This window comes from Denticeps clupeoides, chromosome 19, assembly GCF_900700375.1.
Source record: "Denticeps clupeoides chromosome 19, fDenClu1.1, whole genome shotgun sequence".
Classification (NCBI taxonomy): Eukaryota; Metazoa; Chordata; class Actinopteri; order Clupeiformes; family Denticipitidae; genus Denticeps; species Denticeps clupeoides.
The window spans coordinates 13564782-13591703 of NC_041725.1; the positions used below are offsets into that span (position 1 = coordinate 13564782).

Here is a 26922-nt window from a genome sequence, read left to right on the forward strand (position 1 = left end):
ATGCAGCCTGATGCAAACCACATGGGGGGAAAACTTATTTCAGAAATATTTTTCCTCTGAGCGTGTTTTCTATTCAGTGACTCACTTGTTTGCATTTATGACTAAATTAATGGCGCGTTCCCATTAGTTGTTACGATTTACACCGTCGTACCTGTGTTAAAGCACCGAGGGTGTAAAAGCACTGGTGCCGACCTACACCCACACACAGCTCCGATGTGTGTGTGTGTGTGTGTGTGTGTGTGTGTTGAGTTCGGGGTTTGGGGGAGGCTGTCCCAGCCATATGACTGACACTGTGCCAATCTCCTTCTTTGGAGAGCCTTGTGGTATATAAACTCCCTCTCACCGCTGCAGAGCCCATTTTTCTCTCCTTGGGTCCGGCCAGTGGGGGAAAAAACGGGATGAAGCTCCTGTTCCTAGCTGCTTTTGCACTTTTTGTGCTGTCGGCCTTTGATCAGGCAGACTCTTCTGCTTATGATAAAATTGTCTCGCACAGTCGCATTAGGGCGAAGAAGAAGGGGTAAGGCTCATTACAGTATTTTCTATTTTAATATTAATATTGTATTTTAACTGAAAACCTTCTACTTGTCCCATGCAATTTTTTTTTATTTCACGTATGCTGCAGTTTGACAACAGATGTTTAAAAGGAATTAAATAAATTAATACAGATCAGATCACGTATCCAGAAAGTGGGAGATGGGCTCGTAAACAGAATATGAAAATGTATTTGAGACGATAACAGCAATAAACAGACCATTTTTGCATGATCAGAATGAAGTAAAACAAAACGCCTGATAACTTCCAGTGTTGTCTGTGTTTGTCATGTGCTGCCCCAGACCCAATGTCTGCGCCCTCCAACAAGTCATGGGGACACAGAAGAAGTACTTCAGCACTTGCCGCAACTGGTACCAAGGGACCATCTGTGGAAAGAAAGCGTAAGTGGGACCTCTTTACGATTTCCTCGGGCCACGCCTGTCAATTGCCATCAGATAACTGGGACGACCTGTAGCAGCCTAAGTGCGGAGGTCAACGGGGACTGAGGTCGGCACCCCAACAGATCCAGCTGTGAAAAGCGCCTCGGGGCGTGAAAAAAAATGGAAACCTCTACCTTAAGCAGATGCTGGTTCCATCAGAAGAGTTATTGCCGCTCGCTCTGTTTTTTTTTGGGGAGTTGGGGATGGCAGGTGAGGGATTTATCACTGTGCGGGGCTTTGAGATTGAAAAATAAATTAGCTCCTGTTGTAATTCAGACACTTATGCCTCAATAACAGGTGCAAATGATAAAAAAATATATCCATGATATATATATATCCAGACCCCCCCTTCCCAACAAATGAGTTTCCCAGGTGTGAGATGTGTTTTAACAGGTCGTGGGTGGGTGTGGAGAGAGGGATGATGTCTGAGTAACGCTTAAGAGGAAGCTTTGAGCACACAATGCAAGTTTAAGCAGGCAAGTTTAAGCTTAAGTCTTTTGTGGAAAGGTTAAAAGCAGATCAGTCGTCCGTGCTGGTGAATCGGCGAAACCGGCATCTGTAACCCCATGGCTGCGCTTCCATTTTCCATGGTCAAAAAAAAAAGGCCAGCGAGAAGCACCGGAGCCAGTAGGAAGACCGCAAATCACCCGTCGGGACGTTCGGGCCAAGTCTGGTCCACGTTCACCCACAGCCCCACGCTGTTCAGGAGCTGAACATTTTCTGCTGCAGTTGCAGTTTCACTCCTGGAAGCCGAATCCTGCCTGGCGGTGCGTCTGTAATCTCGTTTAGTTTTTTCGTTCTTTTCTAAGGCAGGGGTGGGCTTTTAGAAATGATGAGGGTTGTAATGCATGTGAAGAAACCCTCATGCTAATGAGATGACGGATTTGTCAGCAGGACAAGCCAGGAGAACTAAAAAGCCTTTCCGCTTGTGCCTTTAAATCGTGCATGAAAGGAATTTTTGGAAAATATATCAAAGAAGAGAGAAGTCTGGAGACTTTTTTTTCTTCTGATAGTGTGAAGCTTCAGATGGATGTGGGGTCCCTCAGAGGGAGGCAGCCACTTTTTCTGGACAGTTTGAACCGTGCCTTACACCTTGTAGACTTGCTGATCTGGCAACTTTTTTTCAGCCCCTCTGGGGGGAGAGAGGCAGTTTCTTTTTCCCTGTGTGGGAGAGCGAGACAGCCTTCTTTACATCTGGACAAGATGTCTGGAGCTCTGCTGGACCCCCGTGACTTCATCCTGGCCAACTCTACGACACCCCCACCTGCCCCAAAGCCTCCGAACCTCCTGCAGATTCATTCTGCCCTCCCCTTTCTGATTCGGTTCAAAGCCTCGCATTTTGACTGTAATGGTGATTGGCCTTGACCCCCATGCCCCCCGTTCTCAGACGACAGGCTCCGGTTCCATTATCCCGACTATGATCCCAGTGGGAAAATGGAGGGAAAAAGGATGAAACTCTCAAATTTCTACAGATTCAGCGCCCTGCTCTCTCTCTCTCTCTCTCTCTCTCTCTCTCCCTTTCTCCTCCCATCCATCTTTCCACCCACCAGCGGCTTGTCTGGGACTCAGCGTTTTGCGAGTGAGCCCAACTACCGTGCAGCGTGCCATATGGAAGCGTTTGTTTGCGCAAAGGCTTCCCAGGATTCGACCGCCATCCCACTGACCCCCAGAATCCCACACACCCCCACCTCCTCCCACCAGGCCTTCCTCTGAAGTCTCTGTCCAGACGCATGACTCAGAGCCCTGGTAGCTGCGGTGCCTCGCATCGCTCACTACCATGTTTAGAGGGGAAACTCCTCACCCGGGCAAATTAAGTTCGGGTCTCCAAAGCTCTGCTCTGTCGGCCGAATTTATTTTGCTTTATTTAGATTGTTGAGGCATTTGGTTTGTCACCATGGCAACCACGTGGAAGTTTTGAGAGTAGTAAAAAGAAACCAGACCATTAAACACATTTAACAGCTTGTTGCCCATGTGGTGGCTTTTACACCCTGACGCTTGTGAAAGTCGATGTGCTGCAGCTTTATTATGGGAAGTTGGATGAAGGCCCGTGAAGAAATCGACATTAATCTGCATGGTTCGATGCTGCCCCAGTGTCCTGGTCATGAGACTGCCCTACAGTCAGACCACCATGGGACTCATAATGATTTTCATGTCACTATAATGTAAAATAAATTTCCATTTACACTGCATTGTAAACTGCCACACAACTACAGGTATTCGCTTATTGAATTAATTATTATTGTAAACATAGCCCCTTATTTGTTGTTCTTTATAATGTCTCATTATTTTATATAGTCTTTAGCTTGTAAAATGAAATATTGCCACTCTGTCATGTAGATCATTTTGTGCTGATGTAAAAATCTCCTGTCTCATCCCATCACTCAGCAGTTTCCTACTGAAATTATTCAAACTCTTCGCCAAAGTTTACTACTGATGAAACATGTCACTATAATCTTTTGTTTCCATGGCCAAGTAAATAAATGACATTTTGAAAAGTCAAACCAAAACCGCACTTTTCAGAGGGGGGAGTTTTGTGGCTTTCATGGTGTTGCGGCAGAGATGAAGCCAGATGGACGGGTTTGGCTGAAACGTTCAGAGCATGTCCAATGTTTATGTAATCAACAGTTGATAGAAACCATATGATCGCTTCGGCCACCAAACCAGAGAAGCAGAGACACATGGACCGGGTCCATGTTGCTGATTCTGCGCGTGGCCGTGATTATCGTATTACGGGGTTTCAGGCTTGTGCCATAATCTCTCAGCCACTAGCAGTCCCAAGAGACAGAAACCTAATATGATATCATCTGAGAGCTTTATTGGCGAATATGATTCATCCACAATTTTAATTGATACAAATGCGATTATCAAGCCGCTCCAACTTCTCATCTACTTAACTCATCTCGGTTTGGCACTGAGGGAGAGGTTTTTCGTTCTTCTTTTTTTGCAGAACTGTGCTGTACGAATGCTGCCCTGGATACATAGCGCTTGATGGAATGAACGGGTGTCCTGCAGGTGTGTTGCGCACAAGTCATGTAGGAACCTGTAGGAAACTATTACTGCAATGCAAACATATCAGCAGATGATGATGCATCATGTGTGTCAATATTTCCAACTGACCTGTCATGCCAGTGGAGACAGCTGACACGGTAAATAATCCGAGGTGTTAAAAACTGTCTGTTTCGCAGTTGCACCCATTGATAACGTGTACGAGACGCTTGGACTGGTCAAGGCCGTCACCACTAAGGAGTATTCAAAGCTGTCCAAGTTAAAGGAAGAGATCGAAGGAGTTGGTTCCTTCACATTCTTTGCTCCCAGCAACGAAGCCTGGGATCTTCTGAATGCAGTAAATGCCGTATTTTGTTATTATTAGTAGTATTATATTTGCTAGTAGTAGAGTAGCATTATTGGGAACTACGGCACTACAGAAGGAATGTTTTTGTCTTGTTTTGACAGGAAATCAGGTCTTCTCTGGTTAGCAACGTTAACATTGAGCTGTATAATGCCCTTCATTACCACATGGCCAACAAACGTCTGTTGACCAAAGATCTGAAGGACGGTCTGACCATCACCTCCATGTACAATGACCTCGGCCTATTCATCAACCACTATTCTAATGGGGTATGTGTTGTGACAGCCATCCATGTTCAGAAAGGCTTAATTTTTCTAAATTCTAACAGTCTTATTCTGCACTGACAGATCGTCACCGTGAACTGTGCGAGAATCATCCACGGCAACCAGATTGCCACCAATGGTGTGGTTCACGTCATTGACCGTGTCATCACTGCTGTTGGAAACACCATCCAGAGTGTGATAGAGACGGAAGATGACCTCAGCTCACTCTATGTAAGCCAAGTCTTGAACTATTGATCTATAAAGTTTGCATGTCTAATTATGATTTTTTAAATGCCATGTGCTATTCATATGCCAAGTTTCTTGTCTATCCTGCCTACCTTCTCAGTTTCGATTTATCAACTTCAGACCTGTTCTTTGTCATCTAATTGTGCAGTCGGCAGTATCTACCTCAGGGCTTCTGGATAAACTGGGTCAGCCTGGACACTACACCTTGTTTGCACCCACCAATGATGCCTTTGATAAGATGGACAGTGACGTCTTAGAAAGACTCATGAGTGATGAGGTTGTCCTTAAAGGTAAGTCACAAAACTGTATCCCACAAATGAGGGTTTCTACAGTTTGACTGAAGAAATGCCAGCACTAATATCGCTCCACACGGTGACGTTAGCAGGAAGCAGCTGCATTATTATCCAACCAGTGAGAATTTGAAGGAATGCTCTGTTTGCCATTTTACGAGGCCCATGTCTGCTTTTATGACGAGATCAGATCACTTCATTAAAAGTTAAATGGTGCAGAGCTGCCACAAGACTCACCCTGCAAGAACCCGTGGGATCCACGGGGTTTTCAGGTTCAGCCACATTGCCATAAAGTCTTACAAGTGGCCAAGTCTAGCAGCTAGTTCATCAGATGACTTATCATGAAAGTAGAAATAGAAAGTGAAGTGATTGTGATACACAGCACACGGTGCACACAACGAAATGTCTCCTCTGCTTTTAACCCATCACCCTTGGCAGCCATGACAGGGGACGGTGCTTTGCTCAGTGGCTCCTTGGCAGATCGGGATTCGAACCGGCAACCTCCTGATTACGGGCCGCTTCTTTAACCGCTAGGCCACCACTGCCCTACATACTTGCCCTACATACTTGACACTTTCCAGCATTTATATTACCTCTCAATTGTACACATTGAGCTATGTCTTTATTCTAAAATGATTGAAAGAAAAGATTTATTTACCTTTTTGTCTTGGTCTCCAGCCCTGGTCAACTACCACCTCCTCAACTCCGTTCAGTGCTCTGAGGCCATCATGTCTGGTGCTTCCTACGAGACTCTGGAGGGTCATAACATTGAGATTGGCTGTGACGGTGACAGCCTGACCGTGAATGGTATCAAGATGGTTCTGAAGAAAGACATCGTCACTACCAATGGTGTCATCCATCTCATAGACCAGATCCTCATGCCTGACTCTGGTAAATATGACACTTATTTCATTATAAACTAGATAATGTTAATGTTAAGACAGCTAATTTGTGATTATAATGTATTTATCATTTTAGTATGTACTAGTAAAATAAATCATTTGCCTGTATTCTACATTTACATAACTTTAATTGTTATAACACTAATATATTGGAGTGCAGTTCTGTCATTACTTATTTTATTAAGTTATGTAGATATAGCAAGATGTGGCCTTGTATAATGACACTTTACTACACTAGCCTCGCCCTGTGAGGAAAATGTAATATATTACTGTGCCTGACTTTTTAGCACCACAGATATCTTGTCTATCATTCAATAACTACATGGAACCATTAGAGTCTAGAATATTCTTTGATTAGTATAATAAGTATAATTAGTATAATAATTTTGTTGTATACTAATACTTTTTAATTCTTTAAGCTAAGCAGGTGATGGAACTAGTGGGCAGCTCCCAGTCAACTTTCAGTGACATGGTGGCTGAACTGGGTCTGGCTGCAGCTATGAGGCCGAAGGCTGAGTACACACTGCTGGCCCCTCTGAACGGAGTTTTCACTGGTATGTCAAGTGTCCCTCAGGCCGATTAAAGGCCTTAGCAAAACCCCCTTCAACACAAAAGCGGCAACCATAATTGGATGGATCCGTCATTCCTCATTGCCTGAGGCTGGCAGAGAATTCCCAAAGACTCTTGCATGAACCTCAGCATGTAATTGTAACACACCTTTGATTGATGGCATTACAGCACATTCATCTTCTCAGACATAAAGCCATGGAATATCTTTGAAGAGAGACCCCTGGGGCTACCAAAAAATTGCAAAGTTGCATTTCTGACAGCAAACAAAGAAATTATCATTTTTCTCCAAAATGAGATAAAGGTGCCTTAATGACTGTGCATTTTAATGCAATTGTTTTAATGGACAGATGAGGTCATGGGCATGGATCAGAGGCTTCTCAAGATTGTTCTGGAGAACCACATTCTAAAGAACAAGATTGTGCTGAGTCAGCTGTACAATGGGCAGCGGCTGGAGACCCTTGGTGGGACATTCCTCAGAGTGTTCATCTACCGCACCGTGAGTGTCATCTTCTATTTGACCTGCAGTCAGAGATGCACGGCTAAGCCATGTTTGTTTACAAAGATCCTACTGTACCTCAAAGTCTCTGTTTTAATCCATGTGCAAACCCGCTAAAGCCCCGCATGTGACGCATAACTGCACTGTGTGCTGGCAGGCCGTCTGCATCGAGAATGCCTGCATGGTGCGGGGTAGCAAGGAAGGAAGCAACGGCGCGCTCCATCTCATGAGAACCCTCATCAAGCCGGCAGAATCAAACCTTTATGAGGTCCTTTTTGCCCATGGAGGATTCAAGTGAGTATGAACCATAAGTCGCTACCTTATCTGCATTATGTAGTTAAACTTAAGTAAGTTCTGCAACATGCAAACTGTCAGTTAGAGAACTGATTCACTTTTCAAAAATGCTGCTGTCCTTTTTGAGCGAATTACAGGGAATGTCCCCCAGGAGACACCCAGGTTTAAGTGTCTTGCTAGGGGACACAGAGGTAGAAAGTGGGGTAGTGAGTTGCCCACTAGGCTTCTGCAACCCAGGAGTTGTTCCCAAATGATAGAAACTTTTAATTGTGCCTGATGGCAGGACGTTTTTGTCCCTGATGGAGGCTGCTGGCTTGACTGACCTGCTTAAGCAGGAGGGTGAATTCACCCTGTTCGCCCCCACCGATGAAGCCTTCGCTGGCATGAGCGAACGTGACCTCAAACTTCTGACAAGTAGGTCCCAGGCTCAGTTCCTGCATTCATCAGCATTCATCAACATTTGTTCGAATGTAACACTCTTCTCTGGTGGTCAGGTGACCTGAATGCTCTCCGCACAATCCTGCTCTACCACTTCAGCAATGGCGTGTTCATTGGTGGAGGTCTGGAGACTGGAGTTACCAATCTTCTAAAGTCACTGCAAGGCAGTAACCTCAAGGTTATGTTTGTAAGTACCCAGGAAGCGTTTTGTAACAGATGGACCTCTTTAATGCAACTCTGGACATGTTTGAGTCTTGGTGGAGATTTTCAGGGATGATTAAAAATTACAGTAAGTGTATACATGATGACTTTTCCCTCCGTGTCTGATTCATTCCAGACCAGAGAGGTGTAATGCCACACATGAACTCTGAATTAGTCGAGTATGTAAAGATTAGTCTGGACCATATTTAGCCCATTTAAAAGGCCTCTTTATGGCATGTCTAGGGAAAATATTTGGATCTGTGACAGTGAGAGGAAACATGACATGATATGGTTACAGCTAATCCATAGGCTGCTGGCAGTTTTGGGGCATAAACCAGCACAAAAAGAGTTGTTTTGGTCGTACAAGATAAGAGAAGCAAGCCAAAACTAAATATTGGAGATAAGACTACTGTAACAGATTCACTGCACATTTCCTGCCATCTAACTAAAATCCATCTAACTACATTGCCACTGAATGTGTGTATATATATATATATAGACACACACACACACACACACACACACACAAAATGGCACAATATCACCGTCCTTCTGAGCCTTATAAGGCCAATGCTGTAGGTCCAACTGGCGCTGTATTGTCACAGTCTACTGTACATTCATCTTTTATATGTACATGTAATGGAAAATGAGCCAATGTATTGCAATATAATTTGTGCTGCTCCTTTCATCCAGGCAAACAACAGCATGCAGGTGAATACTGTGCAAGTGCCCAAAGCTGACACCATGGCCACCAACGGAGTCGTCCACTTTGTGAAAAGTCTCCTGTACCCAGGAGGTAGGGACTAGGCTCTTGCTCTAGCAAACCAATACAGTGCTTGTCTCTGGCATTAGGGTTCCCTCACAGCTTGTGTTGTGCTCTTGCTCTGAAGACGTGCCAATTGGAAGCCAGGAACTGCTGACACTGCTGAAGAGGTTCATCAGGTACATCGAGATCAAGGTACGAGATGAGCCTGTACATGCAACGCTATTACATAAAGAGACAAAGTAGAAGGCAAACCCCTTAATCTGCCTCCTCATTATCCACAGTCATTTCCAACTTGAAATTCTTACAGTGATAATGTTCCATTTAATCGAGGATCATTTCAGTAAGGTGGTGCAAGGCATGAGTGCAAACCCTTCATCACGTGCAGTTCTGACTTGAATGCCAAATTGGCTGCTGACAAGCACCCTGTTGCCTTCTTACAGTACGTGTCTGGATACAGATATCAGGAGATTCCGCTAACCTTCATGAGTAAGTAGACAATCCAAACTCATTACTCAATGGTCACATAGTTGCAGGCAAATTCATGTTTTTTTTTCCTTTTTGAACACCTCATGAAGAACTGAAATGACTTTTTGTCTTTTATTTTCATCCCTGCCAGAGAAGATCATTACACGTGTTGTCACAGGTATTTTCTCCTGCCATGCAAATTTATATGTACACGAACATTTATTATGCATGCAGGGCTCAGCAGATGAGTAACTAGGCAGCAGAAATGAGCCCATTTTTACAGTAACATTTTTATGATCTTTAATGCTTTTTTACATTTTCATACTTACTTACATACTTACCTCTTGAACTAAAATCCAAATAAAAAAAAATTATTTCATTATGTGTTTGCTGGTACTTTTGGGGACGCAGATTATTGTTAAACTGGTTAACTTTCAGCAGTGTTATGTGTTTCTGCTATATATTCATAGTTTTTTTCATCAGAATGGTGTTCTGTACATTTTTGTAGCAACTTATTTATGTTTTAAACTCACTTATGTTTTTCTTTAGAACCCAAAGTTACCACGGTGACTAGAGTCATTGAGGGAGATCCCTCATTAACGAAGGTCACAAGAGTCATTGAAGGAGATCCCACTTTAACAAAGGTCACGAGAGTCATCGAGGGAGATCCCACTTTCACAAAGGTCACGAGAGTCATCGAGGGAGATCCCACATTAACAAAGGTCACAAGGGTCATTGAGGGAGATCCCACATTCACAAAGGTCACGAGAGTCATTGAAGGAGACCCCGCAATTAGAAAGGTCACTAGGGTGATTGAAGGGGACCCATCCTTTACTAAGGTGACCAGAGTGATCTCAGGTATGTCTGACAAATGGCAATTAATGCTGATAAAAGACTTTTTTGGTTGAGGGTAAGGGTGAGGGTTATAGTATTATACAGAAATTAAATGCTATATATTAACCTTCATAACCACTAAATACCACAATCTGATTGTATTTGAAATGTTTTCTTTATTGATTCACCAAGTGAACTGAGTGTTGGGTTTCCAATTTCTAAATTAGAATCTCTGATACATGACTGAGTTCTGATGGTGGATATGTTAATGTAACCTTTTCTTGTGTGTTTTTCCCAGGTTCTGAGGATCTAGATGGTACGTAGATGTACTAAGCAAATAAAATATGTACTAATGATAATTTCTTTGTCTTATTCCTTTTACATTTACTATGGCTTCATTCACTCCACACCTTCCATGTGATTGTTTTTCTGTGTCTTTCACAGAAGAGGCTCTGAGACGTGTACCAGGCAGAAGGCCAGTGCCAGGTAGAAAAATAAGATCCCTGAATTGAATTACATAAAATAAGACACTGTCTTGTTTGTTCGTGCTTTGAGTAAGGAAATTTGGGAACTTGACTTATGACGTCTTGGTTCTGTGTGCAGCTGGGACCAGAAGGAGAACCAGGCAGACCAAAGCCACCAACAACAAGAGTGAATGAATGCCAGCGTAAGCTTGAGAAAGAAACCTTTATGCTTGAGGACCAGAAAGCTGCAGCTTTTTGCAGAGAACCACTGCACCTACAGCCAAGGATTATCTTTGTTTAACTGAAACAAGCGACCTCCCAAGTACGTTACTGGAACGTAATGCTAATGTTAATTCATACACATTTTGGTTCAAAAGTGGTCATCAGGTCATGCTCTTATTGTGTATATATTGTAAACATTTTGCCATGTTTTGTGATCATGGAATGGCAGTACAGGATAACTCATCCTACAGAATAAAAGGAGCCTCTTTTTTAAAAAATTTTACCTCTGCATGGAAAAAGATTTAGTGGTGCTCGTTTGTTCAAAAAATGCAAACACTTTCTAAACACTATCACTTTCATGTAACTTTCTTTCTTATAAAAACATTAAGTGTCTTTCTTTTTAGCAAATGTATACTGAGCACATTACGTAGGGTTCATCAGATTGGATATCGTGTGTAGTCCAGTTTTTTTTTTTTCTTGATTTTTTTTTTTTCAAAACTTGACCAGTGTTTACCTGTGTTCAATAAAAATCTGTTCTGGATAAGTGTTGGTGTCACAACTCTTCTTTTTAGGGATTCAATAGCTTTATGAAATCTATTCTGTGTTTTCTAAATTCCGAGGACTTTGGTTCTGGAGAAACATCTGGTGGATTTCGCCCTTACTTCTTTTAAGATAAGTCATAAAATAGAACACATGAAGGTTTAAGGAAATTATTTTACAAGGGAAACATGCTTCGCTAGGGGACTGGAAAATGTATCTGTGATATTTACCCCATATTATTTGACTTTAACAAGAAAGATTAGGAGACGTGTCAGTAGTCTAGTGTCAACCCCACCCTACATATCCAGCTACTGCCATTGCACCCTTCAGCAGCAAACTTAGTCTAAGCCTGCTTTGCTCCAGGGGTCCTGGATCTGTCATATGGAAATGAATATCACTCTCAATAAAAGTGTCATAAATTGTATGATAAAAGTACTTATGAACGCAATAGATGACTTTACTTGAGGTTTTAATAAAACATGCATTGCACTGTTACAACAGCATCAGTTAATGCATCCCAGTAAGTTCCCTTCGTATGCAGAGCCAATAAGAAAATAAAAAAAGTTGCTGGCTTCTTTTGAGAAGTGAGGTAATTTGTTTCTTTTTGCACCCCTAAACCCTGCAGCCATGTTTTCAGTTAGTCATGAAGTTAGGGGGCAGTGATTTGTGTGCGCTCCAGTTTTACAATGCAACATAAATCACGGCATGAACAGTACTTTTATGGTTCAAATTTATCCAGCTATACCCTTATCTAAACCCCCCATACCCAGCGACCTGTAGCATTTCTCAGCAGCACCATTTGCAAAGGAAACATCTTTAAAGGAGCATCATGGTTTGGGCCCCAGGCTCTAAGGTAGCACAAGGTAAAGCTTTAGAGCTTTACACTGAACGTCTAATCCAGCCTTCCCTGACGGCAAATTGCACTCTGTGTCTGCCCCCTAAAAATTTCAACCATTAACAGCTGACCCCCCTCTCCTATGGGGAGCATTTTCTGGTCTGCAAGGGAGTTGAAGTCAAGTTGACGTTTTTTTTGTAGTGATACAGACTTCAGAAATGTGGGTGGTGGCGGGAGATTTACAGCCCTGTGCTGAGATGTTTTACTTCATGGCTCATAGTTATGACTAACATGTTTAAAATTAGAATCCACACGATGGTTACATCTGTACTTACCAGTACTGTGCGAGACATTCACTTTTTACTTTAATTCATGTATGACATACCAGTCAAAAGTTTGGATTTCACCTACTCTCTGGCAGTAATGGAGACCAAGATGGAGCAATTTTGAACAATCCAATTCAAGAAACATATTTAGTATTTTTGTATCAGGAGAAAGAGTCTCATCTTTTTACCTTCATGGCTGCTTTGTTCATTATCGTCATCACCGCTTCATGAGATGCTCATTAATATGAGTGAATGATAAGAAATTGTTCAGCATAAACCTTCAAGTCTGTTAGAAACCCATCCCTTTTGTCTGATTGTGAAATGCTGCCATCTCAGCAAATCTCCCTGCTCTCGAGAGACTCAAATGTTTCTTGCTTGCTTTTGTTTATTTGCTTGTTTATTTCATAACCTCAAGTATGTTATTTCATAGTTTTGTGTCTATAATGTAAAAAATGCAAAACCCATAAATGAGTAGGTGCATCCAAACATTTGACTTGTAGTGTATAGATTGTGTGGAAGAAAAATTGGCATGCTGGAACCTGCTGAAGCATGTATGTTCTATACGCCTTTTGCTGTGGCACTGACTGAAAGTTGCAGTTCTGGAGATTTTAAGTTGCAATTGTACAAAAATAATAAAAAAAAAACATGCAATGTACAGAGTTAGCAAAACAAGCACGAGTAATGTTCCTAAAATACATAATAAGGGGGATCTTACTATACATGCTATTGAGTATGGATTTACAGAAACTTTTTCCGGGTGTATATTTATCCAAAGAGATGTAGTTCTCCACGCAGAACGGTACAGTATTCTGCTGAGGCAGGAAATCTGCAGTGGAAAAAAGCGAATGGAAAACAGATACAAGTCTAAAAGCCACATCCATGTAGATGGGCTTCACATTTAATGAAATGTAATGCAATATAATAAATGCTGTGTTTTTTAAACACAATTTGTTGGATTTACGCAAAATATTTTGTGATACCACAGCGTTGGGATCTTTGCCACAGCAGCCATAATTAATCATATAAGATATTGATTACCAGAGCAAACTATGTTTTTCAGCATTTTCATTTTAGGTTCTTCAATAGTTAACTGATCACATTTTAATCAAATTGAAATTATCATAAAAAGTTGTTTGGTAAAATTGGTCATAAAACATCTCAACAATTGCTTGTCCAGCAGCTCATCATATCGTTAAAGTTGAGCTGGTATTGGGAATAGTTGCCAAAGAAGTTTTCCAAAGCTGTATGTACATTTACATTTATGGCATTTTAGCGGCCGCACTTATCCAGAATGTCTTACAGTCAGTAGTTACAGGGATGGTCCCCCTGGAGACACTGGGGGTTAAGTGGCTTGAACCTGTAACTTCATGGTGGTCTGGTTTTATAGGTGAGTAACCACTAAGCTGCTAGCATTACACTGTACATTTATTTAAATTCGGTCCACTCAAATAGCTCCTTTCTGTCTGCAAAAGAACATTAGGATTGCAGACCGCTCAGTCAAGAGTGACGCAAAAGTTAAAATTTTTTTGAAGTTCAATTTTTTTCAGTGGTACGGTTTTGTAATTTTGAAAATGCAGACAGCGCTGAGAAAACATCATCATTACGTTCTTGAGAAGGTGTTTGAATTACACTGTTGTGTACCAGCTGTGGGTTACCATTTACCCACAATCCCACGTCCCACGATTTCTCCTCCATGGAGATTGGTATTTGACTGACGGAGATGGCAGAAATCTTCAGAAAGGAAACGTTTAGCACCCTGATGAGTGGCACCATAGCGGGTACCTAAAACTGTACAACTCTAGTTCTGAGACCCTTTTCATCTCAAAGTGAAATGGCTGATGGCTGTAAATACAATAATGTATAAATAATGAATTTCAACAGTGCATTCCTGGGAATATGGACAAATACTCTTACATGATTTGCCTTATCCAAACTAGAGCTGCATACAGACCTGGAAGCCTTTTGCCCTCAATGATTGGTGACAAGCTTAATATGTACTTGCACACTGAACATTTTCTTGATGAAAAATTCAAAGTGGTTTGTGGTTTACCTTAAAACCTAGAATGGCCATTTAACCAGTCACAAATGGCCATTTCACCAGTCATTTTGGTACAGCATGTACCAATAAGCGATCTTTCACTAGAATATTATGTAGGCATGTGGTGGTAGTAGCTTAGTGGTTAACACACTTGCCTATGAACCAGAGAACCCAGGTTCAAATCCAACTTACTTCCATTGTGTCCCTGAGCGAGACACTTAACCCTAAATTGCTCCAGGGGAGGACTGTCCCTGTAACTACTGATTGTAAGTCGCTCTGGATAAGAGAGTCTGATAAATGCTGTAAATGTAGGCAGTTATGTGCTGAACAAATTTACGTTTACAACATTTGGCAGAATCTCTTATCCAGAGTGACAAACATAAGTGCCTTAAAATATACACCATTGAAATCCCTTATTTGGTGCACTGGGACCCAATCTGTAGATAGTATTTGCTTAACAACTCAGAACCCAACTTTACTGCCTTTAAAGATCTTTAATGTTCGGCCATCGAGTGGAAGTTCATTCCACCACCCAGGAGAGATCGAGCAGTAAGAGGGTAGGAGGGTGTTGACCCTTCCTTGGCTTTGTTGGCAAGCATCAGTATTTTACATTAATTGCAGGCAGATACAGGAAGCCAGTGGAAGGAACGTCGCAGCGGAGTGGTGTGGGAAAATTTGGGATGAATGTGATAAATATGTGTTTAAATCTTTCTAAAATAGCTGATCGTCCCACATTGTGCTCAGAGTCCTGTAAACACTGTCTTGAAAGCGACAGTTGTTTGTTTTCAAGCCGTTTATCGCTAAATGCCTTTTCCACAGATGATGTGTGTGAGGTCTGGGTGCAGTGCTGAAGTTCTGTGTGTCTGCTGCTCTGATAAGAGACATTAACCCTTGAAAAAAAGAATAATTTTTATCACAATCATCCATCACTGTCTGTCCTACACTGAAAATAGTCAGAAGACTGATGGGTGGGTAATTAAACATTTATTGAGAGCAGCTTTCACTGTTAAGGTGAGCAGTGGCCCACAAACTTGAAAAGGAGTAGAAATGAATCTCTGCATGCATATATGAAATATCTGCAGAATTGATCAAAAAACAAAATAATAAATAAATAATACAGCTCCTGTAGAGGATTCTAGACAATACTAGATATTGAAAAATAAGGGAAAACACACAGATACAAAGCCTCATTAAAACAAATGTAATTAGACAAAAAGCCTGAGTGGTGGTCTCAGGTCACCTTAGTAATTTGTCATAGTGTCAGAGGGAAAAACTGCAATGACACTGGCTGAGGTGCCATTCCAAATATATCACCTAACATGGAATCTGGAAAATGTGAGGCTTTCACATGGGAGCCCATTCAAGAAAACGGGAACAATTCATCTTTCAGGGTCCATTGCCAAGAACTGCATCCAGAGAGAAGGCAAGAAGAAAAAATAAGATGATGGAAAAACAGCACAGCAGAAGTGGAGAAGTAATATTATCTCTTCAGATGCGACCACTTTTTGCCACACTTACGCCACATGCAGAGATTTATAGGTTAGTCATTTGCTCGATCAAATAAAAACTAGCCACCGAATGCTTGCTAAAGCCTAATGCACATCTGCACAGGCTCTCATTTAGAAGGGGTTGCATGACCCTTGACCCTTCCAAATGACTGTGAATGATTTGCGTTCGCTGGAGATGCTTCAGCCTGCGGAGTTCTGTGGCTGTCTGGAAAGAGGATTTGGAAGTGGTGCATGGTTAGTGTTTTTACACAGAAACTACACAAATTTGCTACACTTGTCAGCAGACTCTCATTTCAGATTGTTGCCTTGACCTCTTGCTGGGTTAATCGCCACAGACAGAAATTAGAAGTTAACTTTAGAGAGTTTGTTTGGTGACATCAATCAAGCTGTGAAGCACTGAAAATACCAAAAGGCCTATAAAGTTGTGTTTCATTTATTGGACGCTGCCATGTCCTCAAAGATTATTTTTCAAGACCAGTGGCTTCCCAAATGTTATATAATCATTAAATATCAATCAAACTTTTTTCTTTTAGAGCAGTGACTAAAATCCAGACATGAAGGGGATTCAACTTTGGAGTCTCAGTTTGGGGGCACCTTTCATGGTTGCGAACTGCTCACTTAATGCACATTTAATTGTGAGCATCGCTTATCTGTACACCATGCACTGTGTGTCACAACAACAGAACTTACTTCAACAGAACTTTACTTCAACCACACAAAACTAATCATACTGAAAAGTCTATGCAGACTTTTTGGAAATGTATGCAGTCCTTAGAGAGAAAGAAAAAAATAATTACAGTATATGCCAAAAGTTCATTCAATGTGTTTTCTTTGTTTTTTTGTGATGAAGTACATAACTCCACATGTGTTCATTCATAGTTTAGATGCCTTCAGTGAGAATCTACTAATGTAAATGTTAATGAAAATAAAGAAACACATAGAATGAGAAGGTGTGTCCAAACTTTTGGCCTGTACTGTATGTGTTTGACACTGCCATGGATTCAGCACATAATCAGCTGCTCTTTGAAGCCCCGTTCAGCTTAGAGACCAGGCCCGACTGCCTTACCCGACTGCGATGGCCCTGGATCTCATACAAAATCTTATAAATGTGCCTTTTTTTAATTCCTAGGTTATTGTTACTTTTCTTTTCATAAAGAAAGCACATAATTAGTTCTATTTACTCATAAACCAACAACTCTCGCTGGGATGTGATTTTTGTTATTTAGTGGTGACCAATGGAAATAATTGAGAATCCATTATTTAAAAAGGAAATAATAGCAAAAGCAACTTGACTCATGAGATACTTTTATTTGTTGCACTGTCCAAGAAATCACCAAATATTACGATTACGATTATTATGTGTACTATTATACATTCTGTTTAACGTAAATTATCCTTGTGGGTAGTGGACGGTTTCAGCAATATTTCTTCTGTTTGGTGAAACCATTTGAATGCAATAGTAGGGCCAGTATTACAGACAAATGAATGATCAGTAGCCTAGTTGGTTAGACATTCACTTATAAATCCGATAACCACAAAGTCACAGGTTCAATCCCCACTTAACACCATTGTGTCTGAGCAAGACACTTAAACAGGGGGACTGTCCCCATAACTACTGATTGTAAGTCACAAGTTGCTCTGTTAAATGCAACAAATAAAAAAAAAACATGAATTCCATATTTTATGAATAAATAAAAATAATAGAATATTGAGAGTATAAGAAAACCATTGTGTTATTACTACTATCATTATAATCACTTCCACTACAAGTACTACTGTTTTGATTATTGCTGAATGCTGTAGTTCTTGTTATTCTGTAGTTATATCTGTGCTTTGAAATTGTGCGTTTCATTTGAATTACTGTTTTGATAGTGACTTTCCGCTCAGTTCAAGGGAAAAATTAGTCATCTCTTTCCATTGAACACTCAAATCCCGAAAATGGGATTTCGATGCCGTGTCCAGGAAAAAGCTGTGTACAGCCGACTAGTGAGGAATGGTCTGGGGTCTGTGGATATATTTCAGGGGCAATAAACAATCCTATATGCTGCCCTAAAAATAGTCATTATTCACTTTTTGGAAACCCGCACGGCAAACACTTCCTCCAGCGTGTTCAGTTCCAGCAGCCATCTGTGGTGGCCCTTGGTGAAAGTTGTGGTGCCAGGGTCTAACAAAATCCAAATGTTTATTAAGAGCCGCAGCAGAAAAGAAAAAAGTTTTATGCTTCCTATATGTGAGAAATGAGTTCGCCGGAGTGCTGGGACACCCCTTCGTCTGCCGCGTCCATCTGCAGCCCCGACTCATTTGACACTCTGACAAGAACAACACACACAGCTGAGGTCACGTTGTCTCCCACCTTGACTCGAGTTCCTGGCTGTGTGCTGGCCTTCGCATGGAACACGACTAGCACATGTTCCCCTCCTCTCCCCCGTCCCCATCCCCAAATCCGCCAGGCTCTTTAAAACCGTTGCCGTCTCTCTGAAGGACCGTGGAACAAATCTGTTTTCATTCTCAGTTCCTCATGCAGCGCTGCAGGAAAACGGCCCCAGTCACCGTTTTTGACCCTTTGTTCACTCTCACATCGTCACTGTAAAGTGTTTCAGCGTAAAAAAAACACGTTCACTGTAAAGATTTGCATAAACTCAAGCTCATGACATATTCTTGGCTGCTCATTTTATGCCACAGACATAAAACAGAACACAGGATGCAGACTCTCCCCCCTAGCATGCCCATCCCCATAACTTCACCTTGGCATTTTTACCCTGTGTTGATAGGTGCCAGTGCCTTTCATTTAATACATTAGAGTGTGAAAGATCGTTTATAGCCGAGAGAACGATGAACTGAATATGATAGTTCAGCAAAAACATTATTCATGTCCCCAGGTATCTTTACAATCAGGTTGCCGCCTGTCTGAAAACAACGCCATAAAATATAGTGATGGATTGTCAGTGTTGTCTTCTGGATATTTTCTGAAAAAAGAACATGACCACAGCGGTAGTCATAGTTATGGATGTTTCTTAAAGAAATAAATGAATAAATAAGTAATTGCAGACTGTAAATCCAAAAAAACAGGAAGTACAGCTACAGTCTCTCAGATCTTTTCTTAGATCAGCCAGGCACAGTCAGACGTCAGTGTGCTCGGCGATCTCCCACTGCGCTGCTGGACACCCTGCCATGACTGCAGAGGCATTTTGAACTGGACCTTTCTGTTTTTTCCCGTTTTTGAGAGAGCTAAAAGAACTTTTAAAGTCAGTATTTTTACCCCATTATTTTCACCACAAATTTTTGCTGGCTCGTGGTGGTAGAGCACAGTCTCTCTGGGAGAGAGATGATGGGAGGGAGAGAGAGAGTTTGTATTTCCTTCATAACATAAAGAGATATCTCCAGACTTATGTCTACACTATCAGTTATTTGGCGGTTCCTGTGCTGAAAGTAATCCCAGTAATGTGGGTCACCAAAGCTGCTGAGCGCACCGCCGGTCAGGTTTATCTTAAATATTCTGTGGCTAGGTGCAAATGTTCGACTTGATGAACCCATTCGGTGGGATTGTAGCAGTGGTTAATACCCACCAAATTTAATATTTAAATGATGGGAAAGAATGTCCTAGAAACAGATAAATAATAAATGTGCATGGATTATTCATGAAGACCAACTAATGTTAATAACAATAATAATCCACACTTTGCTTTGGAACTGCAACCCCGAGCTGACAGGTATCGTACCATTTTCATCAATTCTTCCTCTTCATCCCACAATTCTCTGTGTTCAGCAGTACCAGCCTAAACTCCTGTCAGAGGAGATTATGTGTCCATCTGGATATTGTGTTTCCATGTTTGTTCCTCAGCACATGCCCAACTCATTACATTCCTGCAATTCCCATCTACTCTCTGGAAGACTGAGCATTTTCAGTCTGCACAGGAAAGCTAGTAGAATCCTCCAGCACCGGTGACTGATGTCTTTTTGGTTTTGAATGAATTGTGTGACAAGGCTATAATAGGTTCTGTGGAGATTTTTGGGGATTACCTTAATGCCAGTTATGTTGTAATTTGATAGAGACACGTCTATTTATCCCGCATTTGAGTCTGTCTAATGTGGGCAAATTTACTTCATGAATCTGTTGAGTAACATGGACAAAATGGAATAAAAAGCTGTCTGGCAGACGGTTCCGAAGCCAGAAGCTGGAAAAGCTTCCTCCCCCAATGACTCCGAGTTCTTAAAACAGCACTATACAGCAACCAACAAACTGGTGAACAAATGCAGTTTCCTGTCTGCATTCGCACAAAATTGCCATTTACCATCAATACGCTGTCTAATTAGGTTGGACGGGTCTACTTAAATGTGTAATTATTTAATAACACATTTAATTTTAAAACATGGGTTACTTGGATGAAATGTTATTTCAATACACTGTGTACTGGTCGCTCCACGGTCGCTCTTTTTGGTAAGAAAAGGAAACAGCCAGTGTGTGGAGACCACCAAAGTGGCAGCAGTCAGGTGTTCTTTCAAGGAAATCCAAACAGTCCCAGCGGACAACCTTTGTGTCTGGGCACACAGCCCAGAGCCATATTTGGTCCTCAAACCTCAATCTTCTTCTTAGTCATGTGATATCTCTCTTATTTAATCTCTCTTGTTCTATCTCTCTTATTAAATATATTAAATAAAAAACAGGAAATTCATGTGAACTGTTTATGTTAGGAATTGTTCTCCAATGGAAATTCAGAACATGAATTGCACACATAATGTAGCTATTACCTTGATCTCCATTAACTGTTGTGTATCAACATGGTATGGTATGGTATTTGCACTGTGGCAAATCCAATTCTCCTTGGCATTTCTGAAACCTCCACTGTCATTATACTGTCAGATTGGATATCAAGACATGCAGCTCATTAATTCAGGCTCGAGGATTAATTACTTTTTGTAATTATTGCCTTTTTACTTGAAGGTCATGTAGGAACTAGATAATGATCTGCATATAACAGGAGAAACCTTATATTTTGGCATAGTTTTTGGCATAATAAGTCAAATGCAAACCTGATCAATATATACCTTGACAATGCACAGCATTATGTTTCAGAAAGTCTGATTACTCTTTGTAGCAGTGTGGAAAGAAACTGGATCAGGTAACAAGCTTCAAATATTTAACTGTAGTGTCAGTAAGACAGTATAATCCAGGCCGATGTTTTTGTTGTATTAGCTATTTTTATGGCCCGCATAAAACAGCCCCCTCAGGGCACAGAGTCTGACTTAAGGACACATTTCAGATACAAACCCTTACGCTGATGCAATCCTATACAATTGATGCCAATCTAAAAAGCACAAGAACTCTACCTTTTTTAATTAAATCATGTAACAGGTACTTTAATTTTGTGCGTTTTGGATGAAGATTAAATTCTTTATTTAAGGTCAGCATACCAGAAAACTTCAATGAACCATTCATGAATTGAGTCTTATGTTTTTAATGATAGTGATTTACATATTTTTTATACGATTTTTTTGGATGAAATTATTATGGTGGAATTTCCCCAGTTTAATCAAGTGTGCAAAAGAAGTTTCTGGTTGGAAGGACATTTCAGGTCTTGCGCTGTTTTTATGGAGATGTTTCTGCTCTACCCTTTAATTTACTCTTTGAACTTCCAAACGTTCAGACAACCACTCTGTATGTTACTTCTATGTTGTTCCGTTTATTACATGTAGTTAATGATTAATAAAGATGAGCTGGTGTCAATCCCTGATGTTTTAAGCGGTGAAAGGCCTGTCAATATATTCAGTAAAACTGTGCATAAATGACAATAACTGACTATACGGTCTGCTCCATGATAAATCAATGGCATTCATCCAGTTGTCTTTAGTCTTGCATTCTTGAATTCCTGTTCTAGATGTGCTGTTTCCAGAAGAGTGGTACTTCATTATGATTGGTTGAGAAATTAGGGGCAATGGATGGTGTCTGGTTTCTCAGGACACAGTCAAAAGTTCATATGTAGGCTCATTTCAATTGTTTGAAAAATGACGCTTTACTGAAACAATTTTTCAGTTTTTAGATATTAATTTACAAAAAGTAAAAAATACAGGAATTGATGGTTAACCTAACTAGCTAGCTAAGTTGTTATGAAAAAGCACCAGTGATGTCTCACTTCATACATTATGACATTAGATTTGACCCAGTTCAGCTATTCCTCTGAATAGAGAAAAAATGCTTTATGGCCAATCCACCAAGTGTATCCAGATGCTTTCTCTGGATTTCACAGAAAGGCACAAAGTCTATCAGATACAGTATAAAAAAAGCAGACTTGCAATGTCTTTCTGGTTTTTTGGACAGTGCAGGCTAGTCATCTTTTTTACTGAAACTATCAGAGAAACAAGCTGGCATTCCCTCACTCATAGAAAATCTGAAAATGAAGCAAGGAATGGAAAACTTTAAATATGTTTTGTATCTGGCAACAGATGCATTTTGCGCAAGCTTTCAGTACTCTTTTGATTAGATTGACACATGTCTTATGTCTTGGTATGTGGGGTTGCTGGTCTTTCAAGGGTTCACTGTGCATAAGCTTGTATGGAGTAACTCCACAAGACATCATGATCGCTGTGGTCAGTGACTGAAACATTCTGGGTCAATGGACCAAGTGAAGACGTCTTATTTTGAACATGCTATGCCGGGCTGCAGAGCTGTGTTTTTCAGAGTTTTTCTTCTGTGTGGCCAGTTTAAAAGGATTGCTCTCATCTGTTTAGGAGTAGAATGTGATAACAGTCCTTTCGGTTCAGCTCTTACAAAAGAAGGTCGTTGACACGAGTTACGAGTCAATGGGGCTTCATCACAGATGGCCGGCATTGAAAAGTTAGCCGTGTTTTTGTGTCATGTCATAAAACTCCCACAGGGAGCAATGTTTACTCTGGAATGTTCCTGAGTTCAGCTTCAACTTAAATCAAGATGCACGCAGACAGCCCTAATTATGTGGCTTGACATCAGCAAGCCCCTTAATCCACTGTAGACATCATTTATAACACTGAAACAGAATAACATTTAAAGTATGAGTCCCATTCTGATCAATTACCAACGTGTTGTTAAAAAAGCAATTTGTCTATCCAAGTGCACCTCTGGTGAGTTCAAGTATTGACAAATGCATGCTTTAACTGGATCAAAAATGATACGGCTTTTCATCAGAGCAGTGATCAAGCACAAAGCCTGTTTTCATCATGGGATTTCACCTCTTCAGGCCCCATTCCACCAAGCATCCTTCAAAAAGCCGAGCATTGCGCACACCACTCCAGCGTACCCAGTTGGTTCCAAGTCCCCTCCCCTTTGGCAGCACGGTAATGGGAGCTGAGAGCCACGTAGATGGGGATTCCAGTATATCCTCAGGCCAGGATTCCATGGAAGGAAACAAGGTCCTGAGCCCATCCGAGAAGCATCTGGGTGGGGGGTTTGTGTTCCAGGTCGCCTAGCCTTTTTGTCCAATCCATGTCACATGCAGCAATGAAGATTGATTTCTGTAGAAGGCTGGATAAACGCATAGGTGGGGTTTTTTTTTTGCATGTGGCTCATATTCACTGATGGAATGATATTGAAAAACCCCACAGTCCCACATTTGTTTTCAATTTTTTTCAGCTTCTTGCAGAGAAAAGCTGTTTCTGCAGGTCCTGCAGTGCAGTTCTGCTTTCAGTCCTGGTCAGTGAAACACCTCGTAAACCTTAAATAAATTATTGCATTAGAGTAGGTCCGCTAACAGCAAGATTATTTACCCAAATATAGTATAGGGAAAGCTAGATTTAAGACACAAGGGAAAACATATAAAACCCCTGTAATTTTCTGTAAAATGTCATTCTTTGACTTAAATACGGTGACTTAAAAGAAAAAGATTTAACAATATTTTTCCAGAAATTGGATTATGGCTGATGTTTTCGTTAGTATATGTATCATAATGTTTTTTGACAAATACTGTTTTCTTAACATTAATAAAGGAATTAAAGAGTACTATTGTGGAAAACATGTTAAACATTGATTGACCAAGAAGATAAAATTATGAATCCACATTCTCAGAAACAACGGCCGTATAGACCCCTCACACATAAATAGGAACTTTGGACAGAGAAATGGCTGAAGAACTCTGTGGAATGTGTTACTATGTTCTGGCATGTTCCGACTTACTGCAAGGCTGCCGCCTCTGTGTCATTTGCACCAAAGGGAGGGGCTTTCGCCGGTCCCCTTTCGAAAGTTTGATCAGCCAGACACCCTCACTGACCTTTAATACATGTTGCACTGCAGCAGTGTCAAACGTGTTATGTACACTGAATGCTTCGTATGTACTCTGTAGGTGTGAACAGGAGTGAAGAAAGATTCTCAGGATAGACTGACTAAAACAACTTGCCTGTAGCCTGAAGACACACTAAACATGCTGGCATTCTGCATCAATTAAAGCTCTATATGAATATTGTCTGCTTGGAATGGATTTGCTTTTCTTCTTCATTTGTTCTTCTCTTTGAAATCTGCTGGAACATGTTAGGAAAGAACGTAAAGAACTAACGCACTCTCGCACAAAAACATGTAAGTTCAAGTAGTTTGACTGTGGTTTAAACATTTTTTTTGCAACATTTTTGAAGAAGGACCACAGTGTTGCAGTAAGTGGACCTCCCTTCAAGCCCTCCTTCTGACACGCATGGCGGAGAATACTTTATATACAAATTCTGAATTCAAAACATGCAGTTTTAACTCCCATGAACTCCACTTGGTCATATTGGAGGTCTGCCGAACAAACGGACTGGACAGAAGAATGCCATGTTTGTGGTGGACAAATTTAAAATAGATATTTTTATTTTTAATTACTGAAAGTTGTGCCTCGGTATTGATTGACTCAAGTTGGAACCATCTCCTGTGTTGGCAGTGGGTTCATTTTAATAACTGATGCTTGTATGTCTTAGCATGGTGCACCATTGCTTTCTCACAGTAATCTACGTGCAGGAAACAAACTCAAGAAGGGATGTTTGAGAAACGTTGGAATTTACGTTGGATTTATTTTGTTACTTTTGCATACTCATCACTTATGAATGTACCTCCTTCTTCACTGTGTGTTGCTGAGTGAATTTAGAGACATGGCCAAAGCACTTGAAGTGCAGCATCTGTGGAGAATCTCCTGTTACCCATGGAAAAGAGCAAGTCGCTGCAAGCACAGAAATGCACATCCAAAGAAAACATAAAGGCGATGATGCAACAAAAGATAACATAAAAGTTTCAACATAAACATCTGCAGAGACCTGGTGTCTTGCTGCACATCCGTTATTTCTAAAGGGCTGATCTTAAAACGCTGAACGTTTTTTTTTTTTTTTTGCCACAGGCCCACACAAACATCTTGTAAAAGAAAAAGTAGAGCCTCAGGTCCTAATTAGTCCTTATGTGTGATTACACTAAGCCACAGGATTCTCTGTATCTGATTAGCATTTGCCCCTGACTTATTACTGTGGAGTTACACAGGTAGGGGAAATGGAGCCATATGTCATAAAGTCATTTACCCCTAAAAAGCGGCCGGTTTTGGAAGAGAGCTCTGGAAATATGCAAATGTTCACTCAATGCACTAGCCAGCTTGAACATTCCTCGTTTATTTTATGGCCCAATAGACCCATGTTTAGTATATTATTTGATTTTATTTGGATGGAATTATCTTATTTCATTTCATTCTAATTGGTGGTTGTCGGCTGCAAATGCTGCTGCCACACAGCCAGGAAACTTGAAGATGGATATAATTGATGACCCTCAGCTGACCTGGTGTGACCTTGTCTATGTGCTGGCATAGGCTCCAGTGTCCCCAAGATCATTGTAGAAACAGGATTATAAAGTAGTGGTGCATGTTCCTTGAATAGAAATGAGACTTTCATTCATGATGTTCATGTCCCCCATTTTGTAAAGTACGATTTGTAACCTGAATAAAGTTGTGTTTTGGTGCAGTTAAAAAAAAGCATGCAGTCTGTTGAAGATCATTAAGTAGGCCGCTATGAAAGATTCCCAGTGGTTGTTTTGTGGTCTTCGGCACTTTTCCACATTTTCTGTTGTCACTGTCTGAGGTTTAGAGGGGATTTATTGAGACAGCGAGCTTCCAGAGGCTCAGCAGAGCACTGAACTGATCCAAGTTAAACCATGACGCAATATTTAAGGCATACATATAGCCGTAAAATGTTTCATTTGTGAGTACAAATGAATACAATGTTACACAATATTCACCATGAAGCGTAGTTCATTATCAGGTTATACACCATAACACATACATCATTTACGAATTTAAGTCATGTGCAGGTGAAGGGTGTCCAGTTTGCTGCTGCCGTGCCATCTGTTCTTCTGCCTCCTCACCAAGTTCAGCGCAACCCAAAGGAACTAATTACGCCAATTCTCCAGCAACAGTCAAATTGCCTTTCATCCAGGCCAAGTCAGAACAAAGTGGGGTGAAACAGGAACTGATATTTGGAGAGTGGCTGTGTTGGAACATGTGAGGTTCTTTTATATGTATGTCTATGTATCTAAAGTCTTTCGGGCAATTAAAGCCAAAATTCACTGCTGCACCCCTTTTACATGAATTTGCGGAAAATAATGGTAAAAAAAACACATAGACAGGACTGAGGTTTGGACATCTTTGAACATACTCACCAAGAAATACTGTGAGGAGCAGGACTTCAGGGCCTCTGCCATGTGTACTGCCGTTTGCAGTAAAAAGTGGCAGCCGCCACACAAATCACACATTTTGGCTTTTGTACTGCGAATGCTGAGGTCTATTCCTCCGGGAGGAGTCTGTGGTGTGGAAAAATGCAAAAACATAGTGACATTGTGCAACTTTGTTATTCCACATTTTCTTCCATGGTTTAATTACAAGAATCTGGGTCATTGTGAGAAGAAGCTTTGTCTTTAAACACAGGTTGTTTCACAC

General features: G+C 41.0%; 1 protein-coding gene across 1 annotated transcript; it reads left to right on the forward strand.

Moving 5' to 3' along the window:
* The first annotated feature begins 346 nt into the window (after positions 1–346).
* Positions 347–11226, forward strand: postnb (periostin, osteoblast specific factor b). The gene is made up of 21 exons (XM_028962607.1): positions 347–517; positions 834–932; positions 3919–3983; positions 4157–4314; positions 4425–4589; positions 4668–4814; positions 4978–5119; positions 5798–6010; positions 6441–6575; positions 6939–7087; positions 7245–7381; positions 7665–7795; positions 7876–8006; positions 8714–8816; positions 8911–8978; positions 9227–9272; positions 9403–9429; positions 9801–10109; positions 10384–10401; positions 10530–10571; positions 10689–11226. Exons 1-21 carry the CDS (start codon positions 399–401, stop codon positions 10742–10744), a joined length of 2460 nt encoding a protein of 819 aa, XP_028818440.1. The 5' UTR covers positions 347–398; the 3' UTR covers positions 10745–11226.
* Positions 11227–26922: the final 15696 nt, after the last annotated feature.